Source organism: Phoenix dactylifera, chromosome 12 (genome assembly GCF_009389715.1).
Source record: "Phoenix dactylifera cultivar Barhee BC4 chromosome 12, palm_55x_up_171113_PBpolish2nd_filt_p, whole genome shotgun sequence".
Classification (NCBI taxonomy): domain Eukaryota; kingdom Viridiplantae; phylum Streptophyta; class Magnoliopsida; order Arecales; family Arecaceae; genus Phoenix; species Phoenix dactylifera.
This window is the reverse complement of record NC_052403.1, coordinates 2977675-2998019: the sequence shown is the minus strand read 5'-3', so window position 1 is coordinate 2998019 and position 20345 is coordinate 2977675. Positions and strand designations below refer to the sequence as shown.

The window sequence follows — 20345 nt, the reverse complement described above, 5'->3', positions numbered from 1 at the left end:
CACAATTCCATCCTTAAAATTCACATTCATCTGCATACTCTGAGACATTAATTTTCGTTGCTTTTTCACCCGGTTCATGAGATAATAATGGGATTTTAAGCAAATTTTCTGCATTGTGTCCCTCCCGACCACAGAGCATATGTTTTTTTCTAGGAAAAAATAGTGGGATACCTCATCAATTCGTTTCATGTGATCATCGAATGCAGATTACAGGACAATGGCATTAACTAAGATATAATGATTACGCAACCAAAAAGACAAAAAAAAATAATGATTGAAAAATATATCTTTTTATACTTAACAAACATTAAAAGTTTGGGCACCATGCCAAGGGTTTGTTTGGAAGGCTAATCATCTTATCTGCATGCTTCCTCTCATGTAAATGAGATGTGCGATACAATCAGCAGCTGGGCATTCACATCACTGAACATTAGTTCGGATACCATCTCTTGCCACTTTAGGCAAAAGAGTCACTAAATAATTTAGAATAACTGTCTCGATAAACGTCTAAGATTGAAGACTTTTCGACACGTGGTACAGCAATGGAATTCAAGAGATTCCATGCTCATGGTGGTGCAGCGATCACTGGGGCATGCTGTTGTTCTAGATCACATAGCTTATATGCACGTCAAAATATGAAGAAAATTACAATAACTTTGTCTATTGTGCTGAATTTTCTGCTGCTAAGATAGCACACCCTAAATCTCATGAATAACTTCAGAATCCTAAACCATGTTGGAACTTCAAAGGCCATTCGAAGTTCTTACATTGCATCAAATCTTCGAACAACATGAATGGTCTCAGATAAAATCTGAGCAAGAAAATCTGATAATCCAGAAAGTATTTGGCTGACCTTGGAACAGCACAACCTAAAGATTATTGAGAAGGTGACAAGAAACAAAGACCATTACATTCCCTGGACATTCCCATCTGAAAACAGTATCCACAAAAACAATGTGGTAAAGATGGTCGATTATGTCAAACATCACTCATTGAGAAGGCTTGGGAGACTTGTTGGGTAGGATGTTGTCTGGAAGAATAAGCTCTGGTGGCACTTCTCGAACAACTCCAAGCATCGAATCATATTCCTCATCCCGGCGAGCATACTTCTTGCGTAGCACCTTCTCAAACTCAATCTCATCGAATGTCTTAGCATTCTCAGCAGCATGCACCTGAGCCAAATTGGAATAGTTGGCCGCTGATTGGGAAATGAAAGCAATCTCTTCTTCTGTGAGCTTCCTCAGGAACTTTGCTGGATTACCTCCCCACACCTGTCATTTGATTTTAGATTTTATTAACCAGTCAACACAATTGCAACTAGACAGAATTAATAAAGAAGCCGAATTACTTCCTGATTCCAGAACTCTTTTTACATGTCAGGACCCAAACTTTTCTAGAATTGGTGTGTTGAGTGAGAGCACTAATCAATAGGATGAAGATGGAGATTTTTGAGTACTCAGCATTTTTGATTTACTGAATCTGGTTTAAGATGATAAAGCGGAGAATTTTAATCAGTAACCTTGTGTAAGTGGACAATGGATATAAGGCAAGTACCATAGCCTTTCCAAATACCATACACGCTGAAGCGTTATATCCCCAAAACTGTGCTGATTTCTTTAAAAAAAAGAGAGCTATTAATTAGTGAATTTGTTATTACCACAAGAATTGTGAACATAAAAAGTAAAGCACAAAATATGCAGTTTGATTATCCAGTTAAATTAGTATATGAGCTCATGGTATGCTGTACCGGTTGGTACTGGACGTACCGTATCCATACCGATCGGTACCGGTATCGGTACGCCAATGTCGGTACGTCTGGCGTACCGCATACCATACCGTACCGATACTCGGTATGCCTATACTAGTGTGGCACCGGTATGAAGTTCGGTACCGGTACGGCGAACCTTGTATGAGCTAAAAGTCATTGAAGAGGGGCTAATCTATGCATATCCCATCTTGCATACACTATGACAGTTCTGCAGAAGCCATTCTTCAAAACTATCGAATTTGTAGGAGCTTAAGCTTTAAACTAAGGCAAATGCAATTTTCTTTAAAAGCAAAGAAAGTAAGTTTCACAGAACAGGGGTGAAGGCTACCTCCCCACATGGGATCTTTGCATTTTGCCTTACAAGGGATCCAGCAGCAACCATGCCATGTTTTTCCACAACCACCCCATCAAGCAGGATCGCACCCATACCCACAAAAGCCTCGTCCTCAACAGTGCATCCATGTAAGACAGCACTATGTCCTGTCATATTCAAGCTCTTAAACATCACAATGGTTAATTAGCTTAAAAGACATTTTCTTTTGCAGTTTGTGATAGCAATTGGCTAGTAAAGAGAAAAGGCCCTCTCTTCATCTTGTATCATGATCAGCCTGAATGTTTTAAGTTTTATTAAGATTTACTAGGTGCATGATCCATCAATTTTTACAGCAAATATATATGAAACAGAGGAACCAAAATGAAATCGCATGGCTTGAAGAATATCTTGATGGCACAACTGAATCAGTCGACAAGAATAATAGAATATTCAAATACTTACCTATAGTGACATTATCCCCAATGATGGTTGGTAAGACCTTCCCACTTAAATTAGACTTTGCTACATGCACAAGTGAATTATCTTGTATATTAGTTCCAGTTCCCACCCGGATACTGTTCACATCACCTGGACAAGGAAAGATGAGAGATTAAAATTCTTAGATATGAATGACCATTAGACAATTAAAGAAAAGAGAGATTGCTAAACACAATTATAATTATGCACCAAGTTTGTCACTATACATTCTTTGGAGATGTCATTTACTGGAGGATAATATGGATGCCATCACAGATCAGTCAAAAAAATATATCATGGCCAGCTCTGTAAACCCATTTAGAGAGCAATTGATGCACGAAGACAATGATATGAAAAGGGCAGTGATATCATCTAGCATTGCATGGACATAGATATGAGAAATAGATTTGCATGTGTATCCAAATGTCCGACTCGGCAAGAGGTAAAAAGGAGATACAGGGAAACAGAGGATAAATTATAATTTACCTAAATTATATATATTTATACCTTTAATATTGTTTGTTAAATATTAAATGTAAGTATTAAGAAGATATTGTTTGTTAAGATATTTCAATATACATGTTTCTTATTGAAACTTCCTAATTAGCTTAAAGATATAGGAAAAATAATATTCTGCAAAGTTATTTCAATGCCTAAATCCTTGGCCGATCACTAAAAGAATGAATACTCGCTTCTAACATGAAAGTAAAGGTTTAAAATTCATTGTTCACCGAGTTCAGCTCTCTACTAATCTTTCAAAGTGGCAACCATGGAATATCACAAGTATCCAAGTGTCTAATATTTATCTGACTTGGATATGTATCTCTATAGATTTTCGGAGCTAGACGAAAGTGTCCAGGTAACACAGCTCCCACCACATCATAGTCGTACACCAATTTATGATTCACAAAATGTCTCTTCTCCGATGACTGGTCCAAAGCACTCAATAAGAGAGCATAACTGTTCAAAAAGCCCTATTTCTAGTGGTACTAATCATCACAAATTAGATCATTTATATATGCATCACATCATTGGATTTAGAATCGATGATATGGGATGATGCCATTAGTACTGTATCGTTCTGACACAAAATTGGCATCAGAACATCTGCCAAGACATCGAAACATCACAGGATCAGGACATACAAACTGTCCCAACGAGCACACCGATACCAAAGCCTGTACAAATCCCATCCCCATCAGGACAAATTTGTTTTTTAAAAGCATAGAAACGGGGCAAATCGGCTTTCCTGACTGGTACGTGCTGGTACCAAGGCCGGTTTGGTTAATACCAAGTCTGTCTTGATTAGGATGACAAATTTTCTTAAAAGAAGGTAGAAGGCCAATTTCGCCGACGTGGCTTAAAGTATGAAAGACAAGTTGATCAAGCATTAAAATCGTACAAAATCATACTCAAAATAGAATTATCTGATTTAATAATAAAAGGGAAATGCTAAAATTATTCAACCACAGAAATATGAAAATCCAGTAAAAACTAATGCTAGCCTAATGGAAAATCTGACTACTTTTAACCAAAAACCTTTCAATCCCATTTGCTCACATGCTTGCTTTCTAGATGGACATAAAAATAGAATATTAAATTGTTGAAGTTCCCGACCATGAATCCTCTGGACTTTGCATCCATCTATCTAAATAGTTACAAGGGAACAAAATTTATTTCTTGTGCTAGAGGCAACTCACTCCCATTATTGATTGTTATACAAGACAACGAATGCCAATCAGATCAATACGGGAGGCAATAGAATGAACTTCAATTCAATTCATATCCATATTGCACATAAAAAAAGAGTTTTATACCATCTTACACACCAGAAAAAAATATCTCAAATTTTCATATTGGTATGGTATTGATCCGCACAAAATCTCGAGAGCTGGAACAGTACCAATGAGTACCATACAAGAACAAAGAACAAGCTACAAATACTTAGAAAATCAAAAAAAAAGTATGAAGGTAGCAGATAAGCCAATTGTAGTTCTACAACAAATATATGTTAAGAAAGACCATATTGAGCTTTAAAGAAAGTGAGGATATAAGGGAAAGGGAAACTAGGTGGGAAAAGAATTACACTAGGAATCTTAAGAACAAGGATATTTTAGATGAATGAGAGTACAATTATGAAAAATTGGAGTAGGTACTTCCAGAATTTGTTAAGCGAAAACACCACAAGAAAAATAAATTTGGGAGAAGCATACTTTGGATTGCCAATTTACGGCCATTCGATCAAGAAAGCAAGAAGCTCCTAAAGTCATGTGCATGAGTAAAGCAACAGCATCTCACAAAATACAAATAAGAATACATTGAAGTGGTTTAGTTAACTATTTTTATCAATGAGAGCAATGGAAACACCAGACGATTTGAGAAGTATTTCTGTTACAAATAGAAAATGTTATGTATTTAAGTAGATGATCCAGTACCTACATAACCAATCCTCTTGTGTATTACTGGAAGCAAGGAGCTCCTTCCCTTCTCTTGGCCGCGACAAACTAGTGATACCTTTGCAACATGGTATCATCTTATACCATCTACAATGGAATTTAGGTATGGCCGATCAAAGTTTAACAACATTTTATTATCGGTTGTCAACCTGAACTCGATCCTTATAATATAATGCCTAATGTCTGATCATGGCAGCTTTTGGCAGGAGAGAGGTTTTCCATGAAACCCAGGAAGCATATTGGCCCGCAATTTACTGCCTTTAGACAACAGACAGATGTTAGCTCATATAACTAGGCTTAACTCTCTTATAGATTCACCTATACTGAGAAAAACCAAAACAAGAAAAAGGATATATCAAAAAGCACATAAAAATCCACTAATCAATAAAGCACAAATCACAGGTCAATAAATCAAATAGAAACACAATCAATATGATATGAAACTCCAAATGTTTTCTAACATAGAAGCAGAAAACTTATATTCAACTGATGGAATGTCATTAGAAAACATAAAAGTAACATTTAAACATTACTTTTAGAAAGGAAACCAAGAATTTCCCCTTTAAGTTTTAAACAACAATTTTTATTTATTAAAAAAGTGATTTTAATGGGAAACTGATATAGCAGACAAGAAAACAAATTAATCTGGTTTTATGAATAAATCAACTAAATGAAATCATAAGCATTAAAGAAATGCTAGATGAATGGAGATAAACACACTGATACAAACTCATAAGATTTAAGAGGACTATGGGACAATAGATGCGTGGGAGAGGGAATAATTTTAATTTTTTTGGGTGAAAAATTTAAGATGAGTAACAAGGATAATGAAAACCAAACTCAGTTCCATGCCTAGATAAACTGTTGAGGGCAATGTTACAAGTAAAAAGACAATCTCAAAAAAATAGGAAGAATCCACACAAGGTCTTATAAATCTGGAAAAGGTTATGATATAACAATTATTGCTTAATTGGTGCATGATGAGAAAGACATGTTCATTGTATATTTGGACAGTGTTGAAGACTTGAAGTGCTTTGGGAGAGCAAGGACTTGTGTAGAATTTGCGCTCATTTGGAAGTGGGTGTAGAAACAGGGAAGTGGGGCTTTCATATATAAGGAAACTTTCAGGTAGGAGGTGAATACATGAGATTCCAAGTTTCCAAAGTGGTGGGAGTGAGAATCAGAAGACTTCTAGAGCAAATGATACACCACATAGAAGTTTTTGACCGTTAAGGAACTACAGAAGGGGAGACTATCAGGTTTTAGTAAGCCACCACTTTTTAAAATTGTTATACATGTAATAGGGAGCAATGACTACAGCATGTACAACCAAAGATTTCAACAGCTGCCTTGTGCCATGCCAATTCCAGAACCTGGCACGGGTAAGCAACATACCTTTAATTCAACTTTTAAAATAATTTAATCAAATTTTATATGAAATCTTTTATAATATTTTCAATTTTGGCACAGCAAAGTTCATGTATGGTGGTATGACGCAGCATGTGCCTTACTGGCCGATGGCTAGCACACCCACCTGCAGTAGAAACTGAAACCCTGGTACCACCATAGGAGAGAATGGGAATCCCCAATAGCCATGAGCCTGTATCTAGGTTAGGCCTAAATTTTTTCTTATTTTGTACTTCTAAAAAATGCATAAACTGCACAAATACAGAAGGTTTGTTTCAAGTATTATTTGCATATGACGATGTTGGTTGATGATTAAATTGGGATAATGAGGAATAGTTCTACAAGAACAGAGGTATTTAAGTCAAATCAATATAGAATGCATGAACTGCAAGGTTATTGATAATAGAGGTAATGAGTGCATATTCTTGTATTTCTAAGGTTTTAGAGTCCAGTATTACTTGAAAAAAATTAAGAGTCACTCCCAATAGAAGCAAGACTTCAAATATTGGAACTCAAAAAAGATTAATCCAAAATGTAGTTTTGGAACAGCCATTGCCCGAAATATGCCCATACTTAAGAAAAAAATCATTACGCACAACCACTCTAAAACACAAGATGCCTGCAACATGGTGCATGAAATTATCATGTTATACGTAAATGAAAATCAAACCAAAAGTACAAGAAAAGATCGAAATTTTTTACCGCAATGCCTTGAGGCATAGGTATGAATAGCAAAATTATCAAATCATTGTTCCACAGTAAGTATACTATGCAATCAGGATTCAGAGAAAGCATCTCAAAAGTTCAACTAATCAAAGTTTCTTTTAAGAAGGTCATATAACTAAACCAATATATTGCTTTATACATAAAAATTGTTCACGATAAAAACTATAGATAGGTTGACATTTGGATTAGATCCAAATGTCAAATTATCTACAGTGTGTATCCGGAATAATTTAGCATAAATTTCCTATTCTGAACAAATGATTGCATTTGCTTGTATTTCAAAGGTTTTAGAGATCTAATTTTGCTAAATTAAGAGTCACTCCAAATAGAAGCAAGGCTTAAAATACTGGAACTAAAACAAGATTAATCCATTCATAACCAGCTACAATCATTCAACCAAAATGTAGTTTTGGAAGAGCCACTGCACGAAATATGCCCCTACAAAAGACTCATTACGCACAACACACTCTAAAATACAAGAAGCCTGTAAACATGTTACATGAAACTATCATGTTATACCTAACTGAAAGTCAAACCAAAAGTACAAGAAAAGATCAAAATTTTACACCACAATGCCTAGAGGCATAGGTATGTTTAGCAAAAGTAACAAATCATTGTTCCACAATACCTATACTATGCAATCCGGATTCAGAGAAACCATCTCAAAATTCAACTTATCAAAGTTTCTTTTAGGCAGATCATATAGCTAAATTTATATATTGTTTTTCTACATAAAAATTGTTCAGGATAAAAACTATAGATAAGTGGATGTTTTGAATAGACCAAAATGTCAAATTATCTACAGTGTGTATCCTGAATAATTTAGCATAAATCTTAAGCACATCAGCATCACTAAATCATGTCCAGAATACTTGATAAGAAGTATACCTCTCAATACGCATCCATACCAAATTGAGGATCCTCCACCCACTTGAACATCACCAATGACAGATGCACTTGGAGCCACAAAGGCATCCTTGTCAACTTTGGGTAATTTGTCAAAAATATTCATCAACGTACGATGCCTTGACACTGAAATAATGGGAACAATTATTGCATGTCAACAACCATTAACTCAAAAAATGAATAGGTTTGTTGTATTTTATATACAAATGCACTTAAAATATATGATACTATGATAGTAATCTGTGAATACTTAGCTAAAAAATTAATATGTTCAGAAAAAAATTTTACAAGGGAGGTGTTTGACATCACAAAATTAATCACAACAACTTAGCACACGTTACAATATCTTAGAAAAGTCCATCGAATGCAAATATGCAGATAATGAAGAACGCAAGAACCCTGACCTTATACCATCAAAGCAATTATAAATTATTTCAAAATGAGTGTAATCATGATTTTTTTTGAATGATTGTATTACAAGAACAATGTAAATGCATGCAGATTCGGAGTGGGAATGAGCTTAATAAGCATTTGGTTGATGCAAATAAGGCCACTTTAAAATAGTTGGAATCAAGGTATGCCATATCATACCGAACTAGACGGTACAGAGCATATAGTATCATGCCAGTACTTAACCGATTTGTGATATAAGAGGTGTACCGACACTCAATACAACGAACCGGCCTCGATACTAGGTGTACCAACATAATAACAAGATGGCACTAATACGGAGCCCGGTACCGAGACGAACGTACCTTGATTGGAATTGCTCGATTCTCCTAGTAGTAGCTGTGATACCTATCTCATTGTTCAGTTTTCCAGATTAAACCTGATAGTGTCATGGCTATCAAAATAGCAATTCTTTGATGTCCGCTATACCATCATTATTTTCTAAAGAAATTTGGTTGATTTAAAGTAGTTGTGATTGATGAAGCAAGAAAAAACCATCTTCAGATATTGGATGGACATATATTGCATACAACAGTTTGCATGTACCGCTGGAAAGGACCAATTTACCCTTTCATGGTCCAATACAACATAAGACAAAGGAGGATATTTTGTCCTTGAACTTCATGCTAAATAAATCTAGACTAGCAGACCATGTTCACTCGCATAGGCAAACGACAATAATGCACCTCTTTGTGTTCCAACAAGGGATCAAAAAAAGTGATGATATAATAATTTCACATAGTATAAGCAAACCAACTAAAGCAACTTGGCATAGTTCTTGGGTTTCTTATGTCTTATACTTTTAAGTAAGATAGGAAAATTTTATTGGTTCCCTCTAATTCTAGAGCTTTATACAGACATCCAAGCATGCATGCAGACATAAACATCATATATATGTTTGTATGAATGTATGTCTATATGTACAAAAAAGCTCCAAGATCATCAAAATTATGATGCAAGAAACATGAAAGATGATCGAGTTTTAAGGTTGACTATATTGGTAACCCAGAGGAACAACCAAATTAAAAGGAAGCAAATTAACAAAATATTGGATATCACCTACTAGCACTATACTTCAAGTAGATTGAACAATTTTTGCTTTTATAGCACTGGTACCACACGTGATCAGTCTTATGATATGAAGGTGTATGTATAGTTAACAATTCATTTCAAAGAACAACTATGGTCTAATAACCTACTTTAGGGACTGTTTGGATGCCCGCACAAGATATGCATAAATTACTCTTTTTACAGCTAATAGAAGGAATGGCTTATCAGGGTGGAAGTGTTTCTTTTCCCCCAATTAGGGAACCTTCAGCCTCTCAAATCCCTATATTTTAAAGATTATGTGAATCTCCTTTCTGGTGTTTGTTATCTCGAGGACTCAGAGATCATGAGTGTGCAGTAGCCTCCCACAGGTGGTCCAGCCATTTGTACTTTCCTCTTCTTCAAATTGCAAAAAATGCCGATAAGAAGTTATCAAGGATGAGGAATCCAGGCATTGAATAACCCCTTATCGAACGTGCTAGTTGGGTAATCATAGTAATTCTGATAACAGTAATATCAGTAACATCCGGTAGCTAGAGTATGAATAATCAGATAAATTAACAGATTTGTCATCATAAGTCGAGCATAGTGAACTATCACGAAAAATTAGGCCTCATTTGATATATTTTTTTTATTATTATTTTTAAAAGCGAAAATACAAAATCCAATGCAAGAACGATGTTTGGTTCCCTTATTTTTTTTATTTTTAAATGTAACTTCTATAACTTAAGGAAAAAGTGCAAGTGAAAACTTTTTATATCTACCATTTTTTAAAATAACATTTTGAGACAAGAAATCAAATCTAGTCTCAGCTCCCATGATTTATTTCTCTTAGGCTCTCGACAACTACTACCTCGCCGCCTCCAACCCCACCCACTTCACCAAAATGGTCCTCTGTCTTTTCTCCCTCCCACCTGTTCCATTCCTCCAGCATTTGCCTTGTCCTCCATTCCTTTGCCTCCTCCCACCCCCTCCTCTCCCTTCGCCACCTCCTGTATCTCTCCTTCCATCCCGATACCATCCCTTCCCTCCAATACCCCCACCGCCTCCTCCCTCCTCGATGCCCTCACCCATCCCTAGGCCTGGCAGAAACCTCGAGAAGGGTCCACCATATGATTTCGAGGCAGCCCTAGTGGAAGAGGTCCCTCCCCTGCCTCTTCTCTCTTGCCTGTCTCTTCCACCCCACCTGTGTCTGCCTCATCCTCCAATGCCTCACCTCCTCCCAGCCCCTCCTCTCTCCTCTACCTTCACTATCTCTCCTTCCACCCCAAAGCCACCCCTCCCCTAGATGCCCTCACTTATGCTTGGACCTGTGGAGACTATGAGAAAGGTCTGAAGACGGTCTTGAGGTGGCCCTGCTTGGAAAGCTCCCTCCCCTCCCTCTTCCCTCCCTTCCACCTCTTCTACCCTCTGCCTCCATCTCGTCCTTTGACCCCTCGCCTCCTTCTGCCCCTTCATTTCCCTCCACTAACTCGTCCGACTCTCCTCCCACCATAAGTTCCCTTCACCCATCCAAATGAAACCATCCTCCCCATCAACAATGACTTCTTTGCCAACAATGAAAATAACATCATCATCAACAACAACAAAATCCCACATCATGGTGGTGCGAGGGACTAAGAAGTATGTGAATAAGCCAAGGTCTATGCCCCCTCGCCAACATTTGTTTACCAGATATCCATGAGACGGATGACACGGAATCATTACTGCAATTCATGATGTATCTCACATATACTCCATGATTGTCACTGGCAGTTGCATGCCTAACATCTACTGTGGGAAAAGCATTGTAAAGGGATTTCCTATTTTTGTCTTACCAAACATGTTTTTCTTTTTTTCGGAAAAAAAGGAAAAAACATTAATGACCACAAAACAGATTTTTTCCATCAAAATTTAGAAAAAATAGAGACAGATGTCCTGTTTTAAAGTTTTTTTAAAAAACAAAAGTGAAGATGATGTCATATGCAGCCTTAATGAAACTATAATATCTAATATGAATATTTCAAATGCATTTGAATAAGGGGTTATGCAAATAGTAAAATGAATGAAGAAGTCGTACACCTAACATTAAAAGCAAGGCCAAATGTGGGCTAAACATTCTAAAGATAACAAAACTAAGCAATTCGGTACATGACAAGGAAAGTTGAACCAAGCCGAACCGGTCGGTTCAGCCTGAACCGAGCCGACCCGGTCTCCAACTAGGTCGGTTCAACAGTAGAAAACGGTTCATTCGCTCTAGCTGGAACTGGCTAGAGTCCGGTTCTGTCTGGTTCGACTCGGTTCGAACTGGTACCAACTTGTACCGGACATCGACCGGTACAGGTCTCAATACCGGTTCGGACAATCTTGGTATATGCAAAGAAATTTCTAGTGAACCAATCAACCCATCTCAGCTCCCTATGGGATAAGCATAATTATTTGAGATAGTTCCAATTTTCCTAGGATTTCTATGATAATATTCTAGAAGAGTTTGAAAAAATTTCATATGCATAGTTTGCATGCGGTCCAATCAATCGGAAGAGATATACTAGCCATTCTTTACGAACAGAAAGAGTATTGGCATGCTGTACTACTGGTAGAGGCCCCTCAAATATTTCCTATTCCTTTTGTCATAAAATCCCTCCCATTAATATACCTTCGTCTCCCTCACACCTTCTCAAGTATTTCATCATTCTCCTTTGATATCAATGCACAATTCTGAGGTTTCAAGTAACAATATTCACCTGTTCTATGCTCTCATGCAACCAAAAATAAAACACCTTTTCCATGGCAGTCATCTGTACCTGAACAAGGAACCATTTTGGGTTGACCTCCAATGGTTAACAAGCTAGCAATAGTGCCATATACAGCATCCCAATAATGAGATGCTCTCAGAAACACAGCACAAGATGATTACATCTTGATTTAGGCCATGATGATCGAATGGTTTTCAAACTTCTTAAACACTACTACCTATAACACCTTCATTTTCAAAAAAGCCAATACTCCTGCAATTGGCAGGCATTGCATCTAGCCATGGCTTGGATCAATTAGTAGAACACCAAGAAAATTGATAACTACCCATCATGTGACAATCTTGATTGGTAAATAAGTAGGAAAAATGACAAAATAGGACAACATCTGCTGCCTTAAAACCCTAGTTACCCTACTAGATTTCATTCGCTCCTACCATGTTTAGAAGAGATCAAAACGAGAAATCCCAAAAGTAGAACAAGCGCAAAAATTGCACATCCCACGAATTATTCCACGTCGAAAATGCCATAAAAAATACACCTTTATATCAAGAAAACTCCAAAATCTCATGATCTTGGCTGAAAAACCACAGAAGAAAAAAAAAAGAAAAAAAGAAGAGTAGTGGGTAACAAAGGCCTAAACATGCTTTCCAGAGACCAGATCCACATGCGATCAAAACCCGCCCAAACCTTGAATCTTGACTTTTGTATTACTATCAGATTGAGTAATATAAGCGACACGCAAAAACACTCAGTAAAAATGGGAAATTGGTCTGAGAGGAAAAATCAAAATCGCCAGAATGGATTCAAATTGGAGATTTCTTTTTTATCTTGCACGAGAGAGAGGGAATAGCTTACATTGTTCTTGGAAGTAGTAGTTGCCCTGAAGGCGGCATCCGAGCCGATCGATGGCCTGGCCAGTCTCCCGAATCCAGAATCCGACTGTGTAGATCGCTTTCCCCAGCGTCCCCATGCTCGCGCCGATGAGAGTAGAGTTTCGGGATTTAGGGTTTTGCGAAGAGCTCGGAGAGAGCGAAAGAGGGAAGAAGAGGAGGCGAAGGTGATCCCAAAGCCCAGAGGAGGAGGTTGGAATTGGCTCTCCTCAGACTGGAATCTAGACGGGCTGGGCCCTTGCCTCAGCCCAACATTTTTAGGCCACAAGATTTTCTCAGAAAAGTTCTGGCCAACACAGTAGTTCCGAGAACAGTGCTTATGAGGATTGAGCGGCTACTTCGGAGCTTCCTGTGGGGGTCGTATGGAGGGGGTCACGGGGTGCATCTAGTGGCATGGGAGAGCGTTTCCCTACCAGTGCGAGAGGGTGGCCTCGGGGTCTCGTCTCTGGTGGAGCGACGTGAGGCGCTGATTGCCCGACATGCAGCTCGATTCACGCTGGAGCCACAGGGATTCTGGAGTCAGACTATGGCTACCAGATATGGCCGCACTGGCACTGCAGGGGCGGTCCGCAGTGGGCGTCGCTGCTCATTCATGTGGCGAGAGATTGCCAGATACCTTCCCATGGTTAAGGAGAACACTAGATGGTTGATAGGAGATGGGCAGAGTATTGATGTGGTTGGTGACTCATGGGTGGGTACCCTACCCTTGAGACGTTGGCCGACTATGGTTGACACCGAGGCAGTGGAGGGACTGCGGGTTTGTGACCTCCTTGTCCCGGGCGGGGCTGCCTGGGATGAGGAGAGGGTGGGTTACATGTTTGGGGCACGCTTGGCTGAGAGGGTTAGGTCCCTTCCGATCCCGGGGCATGCGGGTCCGGATACCCGGGTGTGGAGCATGTCGTGCAGGACCGGAGTGAGGGTGGGGGACCTCTCCCGTGTGCTCCGGCCAGAGCATGAGCCAGGGCCGGATTGTGCCTGGATCTGGCGCCTAGGCCTCCATCCGAGGGTCGCACTGTTCTTATGGAAGGTCGCTTGGGTTCGGCTTCCGACAAGAGCAGTATTGAGTGAGCGGGGCTTGAGGTTGTCCCCAGAGTGCGTGGCATGCGGAGCTGAGGAGTCGGTGGACCATGTACTGTTTCAGTGCAGATGGGCGAGGGCGGCGTGGTGTACGGCGGGGCTGCCATGGGATGGTTGGACCCAGGGGGACCAGTTCTCACGAACTATCCGCTGGTGGTCGAGTAACCCATTGACTCGCCAAGAGGCGGTTAGAGCGACCTGCACAGCATACCAGATATGGCTGGCTAGGAATGCTCGAACCTTTGGTGAGCAGAGCAAGTTGCCAAGGCTCGTGGCGGAGAGCGCCCGGGCGCAGGCGGCAGAGTTTAGTTGTCCCTTCTCCTTAGACGGACTTTTGATAGCTCGGGATATCTGGGGTTCCCCTTCTGCCTCGGCAGCTTCTCACACGGTGTTTTTCACCTGGGAGCCCCCACCCCCAAGCTTCCTCAAAGTCAATTTTGATGGGTCCGTGTTGGATGGTGGCACGATAGGTGGAGCGGGTTTTGTTATTCGGGACCCTACCTCCAGGGTTGTGGCGGCAGGAGGCTGTCAGGTATTTGACTGTACGGTCCCTGGAGCGGAGCTGAGAGCTGCCTGGGCGGGTCTTCGACACGCTCAGCATGTGCTCTCAGCTAGATCTGTCATCTTGGAGGGTGACTCGGCTACGGTCATTAGTTGGATCCAGGGGGGTCTGAGAGCTGGTGCTACCGACCATCCCTTAGTCCGCGATATCGGGTTGATGATGAGGGACGGAGGGGTGGTCCAGGCGAAGCATGTGTTCCGAGAAGCCAATGGGGCTGCGGATTGGGTGGCCACGTATGTGGCCAACCATGCCGGAAGCACCTTATGGGCTGGGGACGGGGAGCTGCCTCGGGAGCTCCGGGATGTCTTGTTTTCCGATTTTATTGGGTGTATCCGTACACGTGTTGTATAGATCACCCGGTTTAGCAAAAAAAAAAAAAAAAAAAAAAGTTCTGGCCCGAGCGAGACCTGACGTATGATGTATTCTGATGGTCTTGAGAGAACAGGACGCTACCACTCTCAAATTAATATTGAAGTATCTAAATCAAAGATCCATTACATCAATCATGATATAAAAATATCTAGAAATTAAAATTCAGATATTTTCATAATATCTAGTCTATACATCAAATGGACAAAAACATAATTTTATAATATTAGTATATTGAAAATATGTGATAAAATATTTAAATTAAGAATCTAGCTTATTTATCATGATCTATACCTGCTTATATATATATATACATACATGCATACCCACACATACATATATATTATATTAAAAATTAATAAATTTAATTTTAAATAATTAAAAATGGTCTTGCATAATTTTAACTATTCATTTTTGCACCTTTTGGTGCACAAGATGGAAATTATCAAAATATATAAATTTTAGTTTCTATGTATTTTTATCATTGGTATAAATCTTTGTTTTGGATGTTCCATTATCGATATGAAATCGAGAAAAGTATATATCCTCTCTTTTAGGGAGGGGCATAGTCCATCTCTATAAAATATATTCTATGCCTAGAAGTTAAGTGCTCGAGGCAATTAAAATTCGATTGACATACTTTTTTTTTCTTAGTTGTTGAAGATGTATATTAGCATACCATCAAAGATAGTGGAAGGTTTGACATGGAAGATGCTACGCAGATAACCTAGACACTCTAGAGTTGCAAAAGTTTTGCTAGTTTAACTAAAGGTAGCCAATCAAATGGATACCAGCATACCAAGGATCTTTGCTGGGTACAAGTTTAGCACAAATATTGCCAAAATGGAAGCTATGTAACATGCTGCAAATTAGCATTCCTACTAATAATTTATATTTTCAAATAAATACTATGCATAACATACTATTTTATGCAAGTAGTAATCATCTATTTGTTATTTAATCTGCTATGAGTTTTCTCCCTTTTTTTCTTTTTCTTTTTTGATGCAAAACAATTGGTTAAAACATGGGCATGTTATATAACTGATATAAAGGAAACATGCAGTTCCTTGTTTGAATATGAAGCGATGCTAATTCAAAGTCCGGATAAGGCTTGGGTTGATCCAACCCAATTGCGCCCAATGTTTTAGACTTCTGTTATTCCTTGCGGGTTTCTGATGCCTTGAGAGGTTAAGTTCATCGAACGGCATTAATTAATTCAAGATGGGAATCTCTTTAATCCCCATCCGCTCCCCAACGGCTACTTTTTGCAGGAGCACTTTGCCCCCTCCCAGCCGTGGGATTTCACAGATCGGACCGTTGAGATTTTCAAAAAATTCGACCGTTGGAAGGCACCCCCTCCCCTCAAAGGAAAGCCCCTTCCCCACCCCTTCCCCTCCGCCCTTTTTTTATGCGAGAGACCAACGAGCCGTGGAGAACCAAATGAGAGAGAGAGAAAGAAGAAGGGAAGAGACTCGTCATTGTTCTTCTTCTGTCGGAGCTGAATCCAGGCCGTGGTGGTGAATCCGAACGTAGGGGAGGCGGAATCAAGGACCTGCTCGCCGCCACTCGTCCCTCTCGTCGGCGTTCTCGGGTCTCTCTTTTGGAAGAACCAAGAAAGAGAAGAAGAGTCGATGGCTACAAGGCATCAGGCTGTGGTTTCCCAGCAGCAGAAAGGTGATTCCACGGGAGAACCCGTTTCTAATCTATGAATCCTTTTCTTTGATGGGTGTCTTGAGATAGCTACAATAAGCGATCGTTTCTTTTCTTGGCTTCATCTCTCTTTTGGAGTTTCCTTTCTTTTGTGTTTTATCTTGATCGTATCTATTTTGGTTTTTCTTTCTTTCTTTCCTCCAGAAATTTGTATCTCTTAAAGATTCGATCTTTGTTCTTTTGGTTTTGTGGGTAATAATGGACTGTATCCCCTTTTCTTTCGCTTCTTTTGGGGAGGGAAAGGTCGGTTCTTTAAGTCCGTTTACCCTGTGTTCCTCTGTGGCTCTGGCTTAGCAAGACATGTTTCTTTTGGTTTGATGATTGGTTCCTAATTTTTCTTATATATTGTGAGATTTTCTTTTTCCCTGTTTCTTTTTTATCATGATTTTTCCCCCAACCTTCTTGTCCTCTCTGTTGTTTCCTCGTTCATGGATTCTTGTTCTATTAATGGCTGTTAAAGGAATAGGTTTCTGTGGCTCTGGGTTTCTTTCCTATAATCTTCTTGTGGATATTCCGTCGAGCATCTGAGTCTGGGGTGGTCAATAGCAAATATCATCAATATATCTTCTAAAATCATCAGGTGGGGTTGCTCCTGCGGGCAAGCAGAAAGCTGCTGCTGGAGCAGCTGGGAAGAACCGACGAGCCCTCGGAGATATTGGTAATGTGGTCAATGTCCAAGTTGTTGAAGGGTAAGAACACCAAACTTATTTCTACTCCAGAATCCATAAATTTGTTTCTTTTAAATAACTTTCTGTTATACTTTCTTTTATTCAGGAAGCCGCTTCCCCCGATCAATCGGCCCATTACTAGGTTTGTCCATCTTTGTTCCTGTGTCTTATGGTTCTGATCCCTTCTCTGTCCTCTTTTGTTCAATTCATCTCTTACCCCTTGGTTTGTGTCAGAAGTTTTGGTGCTCAACTCCTTGCAAATGCGCAAGCCGCCGCCGCCGCCGCCAATAAGGTTCATTAATAGCCTCAAATAATTTATTTTGCTATATTCATTGGTAGTATGGATTGAATGAATGATTTTCTATATGCCTCGTTATGACATTGCAGAAACCTGTAGCTATTCCTGCTCATGGAGCAGCAGTGGCTACAGGAGCTGCAAAAGCAGCTAAGAAGGTTACTGTTAAGCCGAAGCCTGAGAAGCCTGAGAAAGTCATTGAGATCAGCCCTGACACCGAGGAGAAAACAAAGGAAAAACCTGAGAGTAGTAGTTCCCGCAGCAGGCCTTCAAAAAAGAAGGTCCATACACTTACTAAAGTACTTACAGCTCGAAGCAAGGTATAATTTTTTTTCCACTACATTATAACCTGCCTGTTTCGATTTATATGTGATGAGTTATCCTAAATATTTCTCTCCATTCCATGTCAGGCAGCCTGTGGAGTCGCTGCCAACAAAACTAAAGAGTTGGTTCTTGATATTGATGCATCGGATGCCAATGATCAGTTGGCTGTTGTGGATTACGTTGAAGATATCTATAAGTTCTATAAACTTGCTGAGGTACGTGTTTCATGAAACTCTGCCATATGAGATGTTTCTTTTTTTTTTAAATCATTATCTGCTAACCTCTGTATAACTTCCAATGCTGAAATTGTTTGATTCAACTGGCAATGCAGAACTCTTCCCGGCCGCATGACTACATGGACTCGCAGGTGGAGATCAATGCAAAGATGAGAGCAATTCTGGTTGACTGGCTGATAGAAGTGCATCACAAGTTCGAGCTACAGCCCGAGACTCTATACCTCACTATGTACGTTATTGATCGGTACCTTTCAGAGGAAATAGTCCTGAGGAGAGAACTGCAGCTTGTGGGAGTCTCTGCCATGCTAATTGCGTGCAAGTATGAGGAGATATGGGCTCCCGAGGTATGCTATATTTACAGCTATCCGTACCTTTTTTATGCTTCTAATTTCTCCATGAATTGTTTAATCAATAAGCTGGAAATCATCTGGTGCAGGTTAATGATTTCATTTGCATATCGGATAGGGCCTATACCAGAGAACAAATACTGGTCATGGAGAAAGGAATTCTGAACAAGCTGGGATGGAGCCTAACTGTTCCCACGCCTTACGTATTTCTTGTGAGATTTTTGAAGGCCGCGTTAAGCGACAAAGAGGTAAGAATGAGAGGTTTTCTGGTTTATTTTCTGCTGCCCATTCCCTCCACTAGTCTCAGATACAGTTCTTACTCAGTTTCTTCTGATTAAATTGCAGATGGAGCACATGGTTTTCTTCTTCTCTGAGTTGGCACTGATGCAGTACTCTATGATCATGTTCTGCCCATCAATGGTTGCTGCTTCTGCTGTTTATGCAGCTCGATGCACTCTTAACAAGAGCCCACTCTGGACCGAAACACTAAGGCGGCACACTGGGTTCTCCGAGCCACAGCTATTGTATGTTGTTTTACCTGAATATTACTCAAAAATATGTGTCAAGAATGTAGCATGCTTACTGAAAAAATTTTGGTTCTGGATCCTGCAGAGACTGCACTCAAATGCTAGTGAACTCTCATTCAGCGGCACCAGAGAGTAAGCTGAAGATTGTGTACAAGAAGTATTCAGGTGCGCAATTTGGAGCAGTGGCTTTGCAACCTCCGGCAACGAAATTGTTAGAAGAGTTGAATGCTTTGAGGAAGTGATCTGGGAGAACTGCTTTGAGTTGCAAGAGTTGTGTGGCATTTCAACTGGTAATTAATATGTGTTCTTTTGTTTCCAGAGAGGGATGGGTACATCTGAAACTAAATCATCCTAGTGATAATAGAGAGGGATTTGTTTTTCTGTTTATGATCAATACTCTTCACTCGGGAGTAGTACTTTGAAGGAAGCAAACATCAGATTGTCTGGCAATATAGTGATTTGCTACATTTGATTATATGCATTCTTTAAAATGAGTATATACTTTGATTTGAGGGATTCTTTACGTTTGATTACATCTGATTTTTATGAAGCAGCTTTTTATGGATGCATCAGTAATGTATTTTGAGACACATATATATGGAGGAGGACTACAAAGACCTTCAGCCATCTATATCAATCAAACAGGATCAAACTCTCAGAATTCCTCTGGATACCTAGACTTTACTCATTGGCTGGTCGGGGCTAAGAGATTTTTGATCATGCGAATTTTAATAATTTTATTTATAATGACAAGCAGGATGACAGCCTTCTTCGGCATAATTGGGGAATCCCTGTGAAAAGATGCCACAAGTGTATCTTTTGTACGAAAGAAGGATCACCTTTCTTTGTGCGAATCCACTGTTGGATCATCCACCGATCGCCGGTGCCCACCTTGGCACATTGACAGCAACATATTTTGTCTTTCGAGCCGGTGATCCTTAATTTTCTTTCAATGCAACCCACCAATGATTCAAATGGTTCTCTTAATTTCCTTTTACAATGCCCCTTGCTTTCTTCATACAGTCAGCTTTACAGCAGGGACTTAGGTTTTGAAA

General features: G+C 39.6%; 2 protein-coding genes across 3 annotated transcripts; one reads left to right on the top strand and one right to left on the bottom strand.

Moving 5' to 3' along the window:
* Window positions 1–634: 634 nt before the first annotated feature.
* On the bottom strand, window positions 635–13372 carry LOC103705048 (gamma carbonic anhydrase 1, mitochondrial-like). Its single transcript, XM_008788640.4, has 5 exons — window positions 13141–13372; window positions 8036–8179; window positions 2544–2669; window positions 2097–2248; window positions 635–1271 (listed from the first exon to the last, which is right to left on the bottom strand). The coding sequence occupies exons 1-5, from the start codon at window positions 13253–13255 to the stop codon at window positions 990–992; spliced, it is 819 nt and encodes a 272-aa protein (XP_008786862.1). The 5' UTR covers window positions 13256–13372; the 3' UTR covers window positions 635–989.
* Window positions 13373–16583: 3211 nt separating this feature from the next.
* LOC103705102 (G2/mitotic-specific cyclin S13-7-like) lies at window positions 16584–19813 on the top strand. 2 transcript variants are annotated; one of them, XM_039132304.1, is made up of 10 exons: window positions 16584–16857; window positions 17474–17582; window positions 17668–17703; window positions 17799–17853; window positions 17949–18176; window positions 18267–18395; window positions 18512–18760; window positions 18853–19011; window positions 19109–19287; window positions 19376–19813. In XM_039132304.1, exons 1-10 carry the CDS (start codon window positions 16815–16817, stop codon window positions 19530–19532), a joined length of 1344 nt encoding a protein of 447 aa, XP_038988232.1. In that variant the 5' UTR covers window positions 16584–16814; the 3' UTR covers window positions 19533–19813. The 2 variants fall into 2 exon arrangements, with proteins under 2 accessions (XP_038988232.1, XP_038988230.1); XM_039132302.1 differs by having other exon boundaries at window positions 16585–16857; window positions 17796–17853.
* The last annotated feature ends 532 nt before the right edge of the window (window positions 19814–20345 follow it).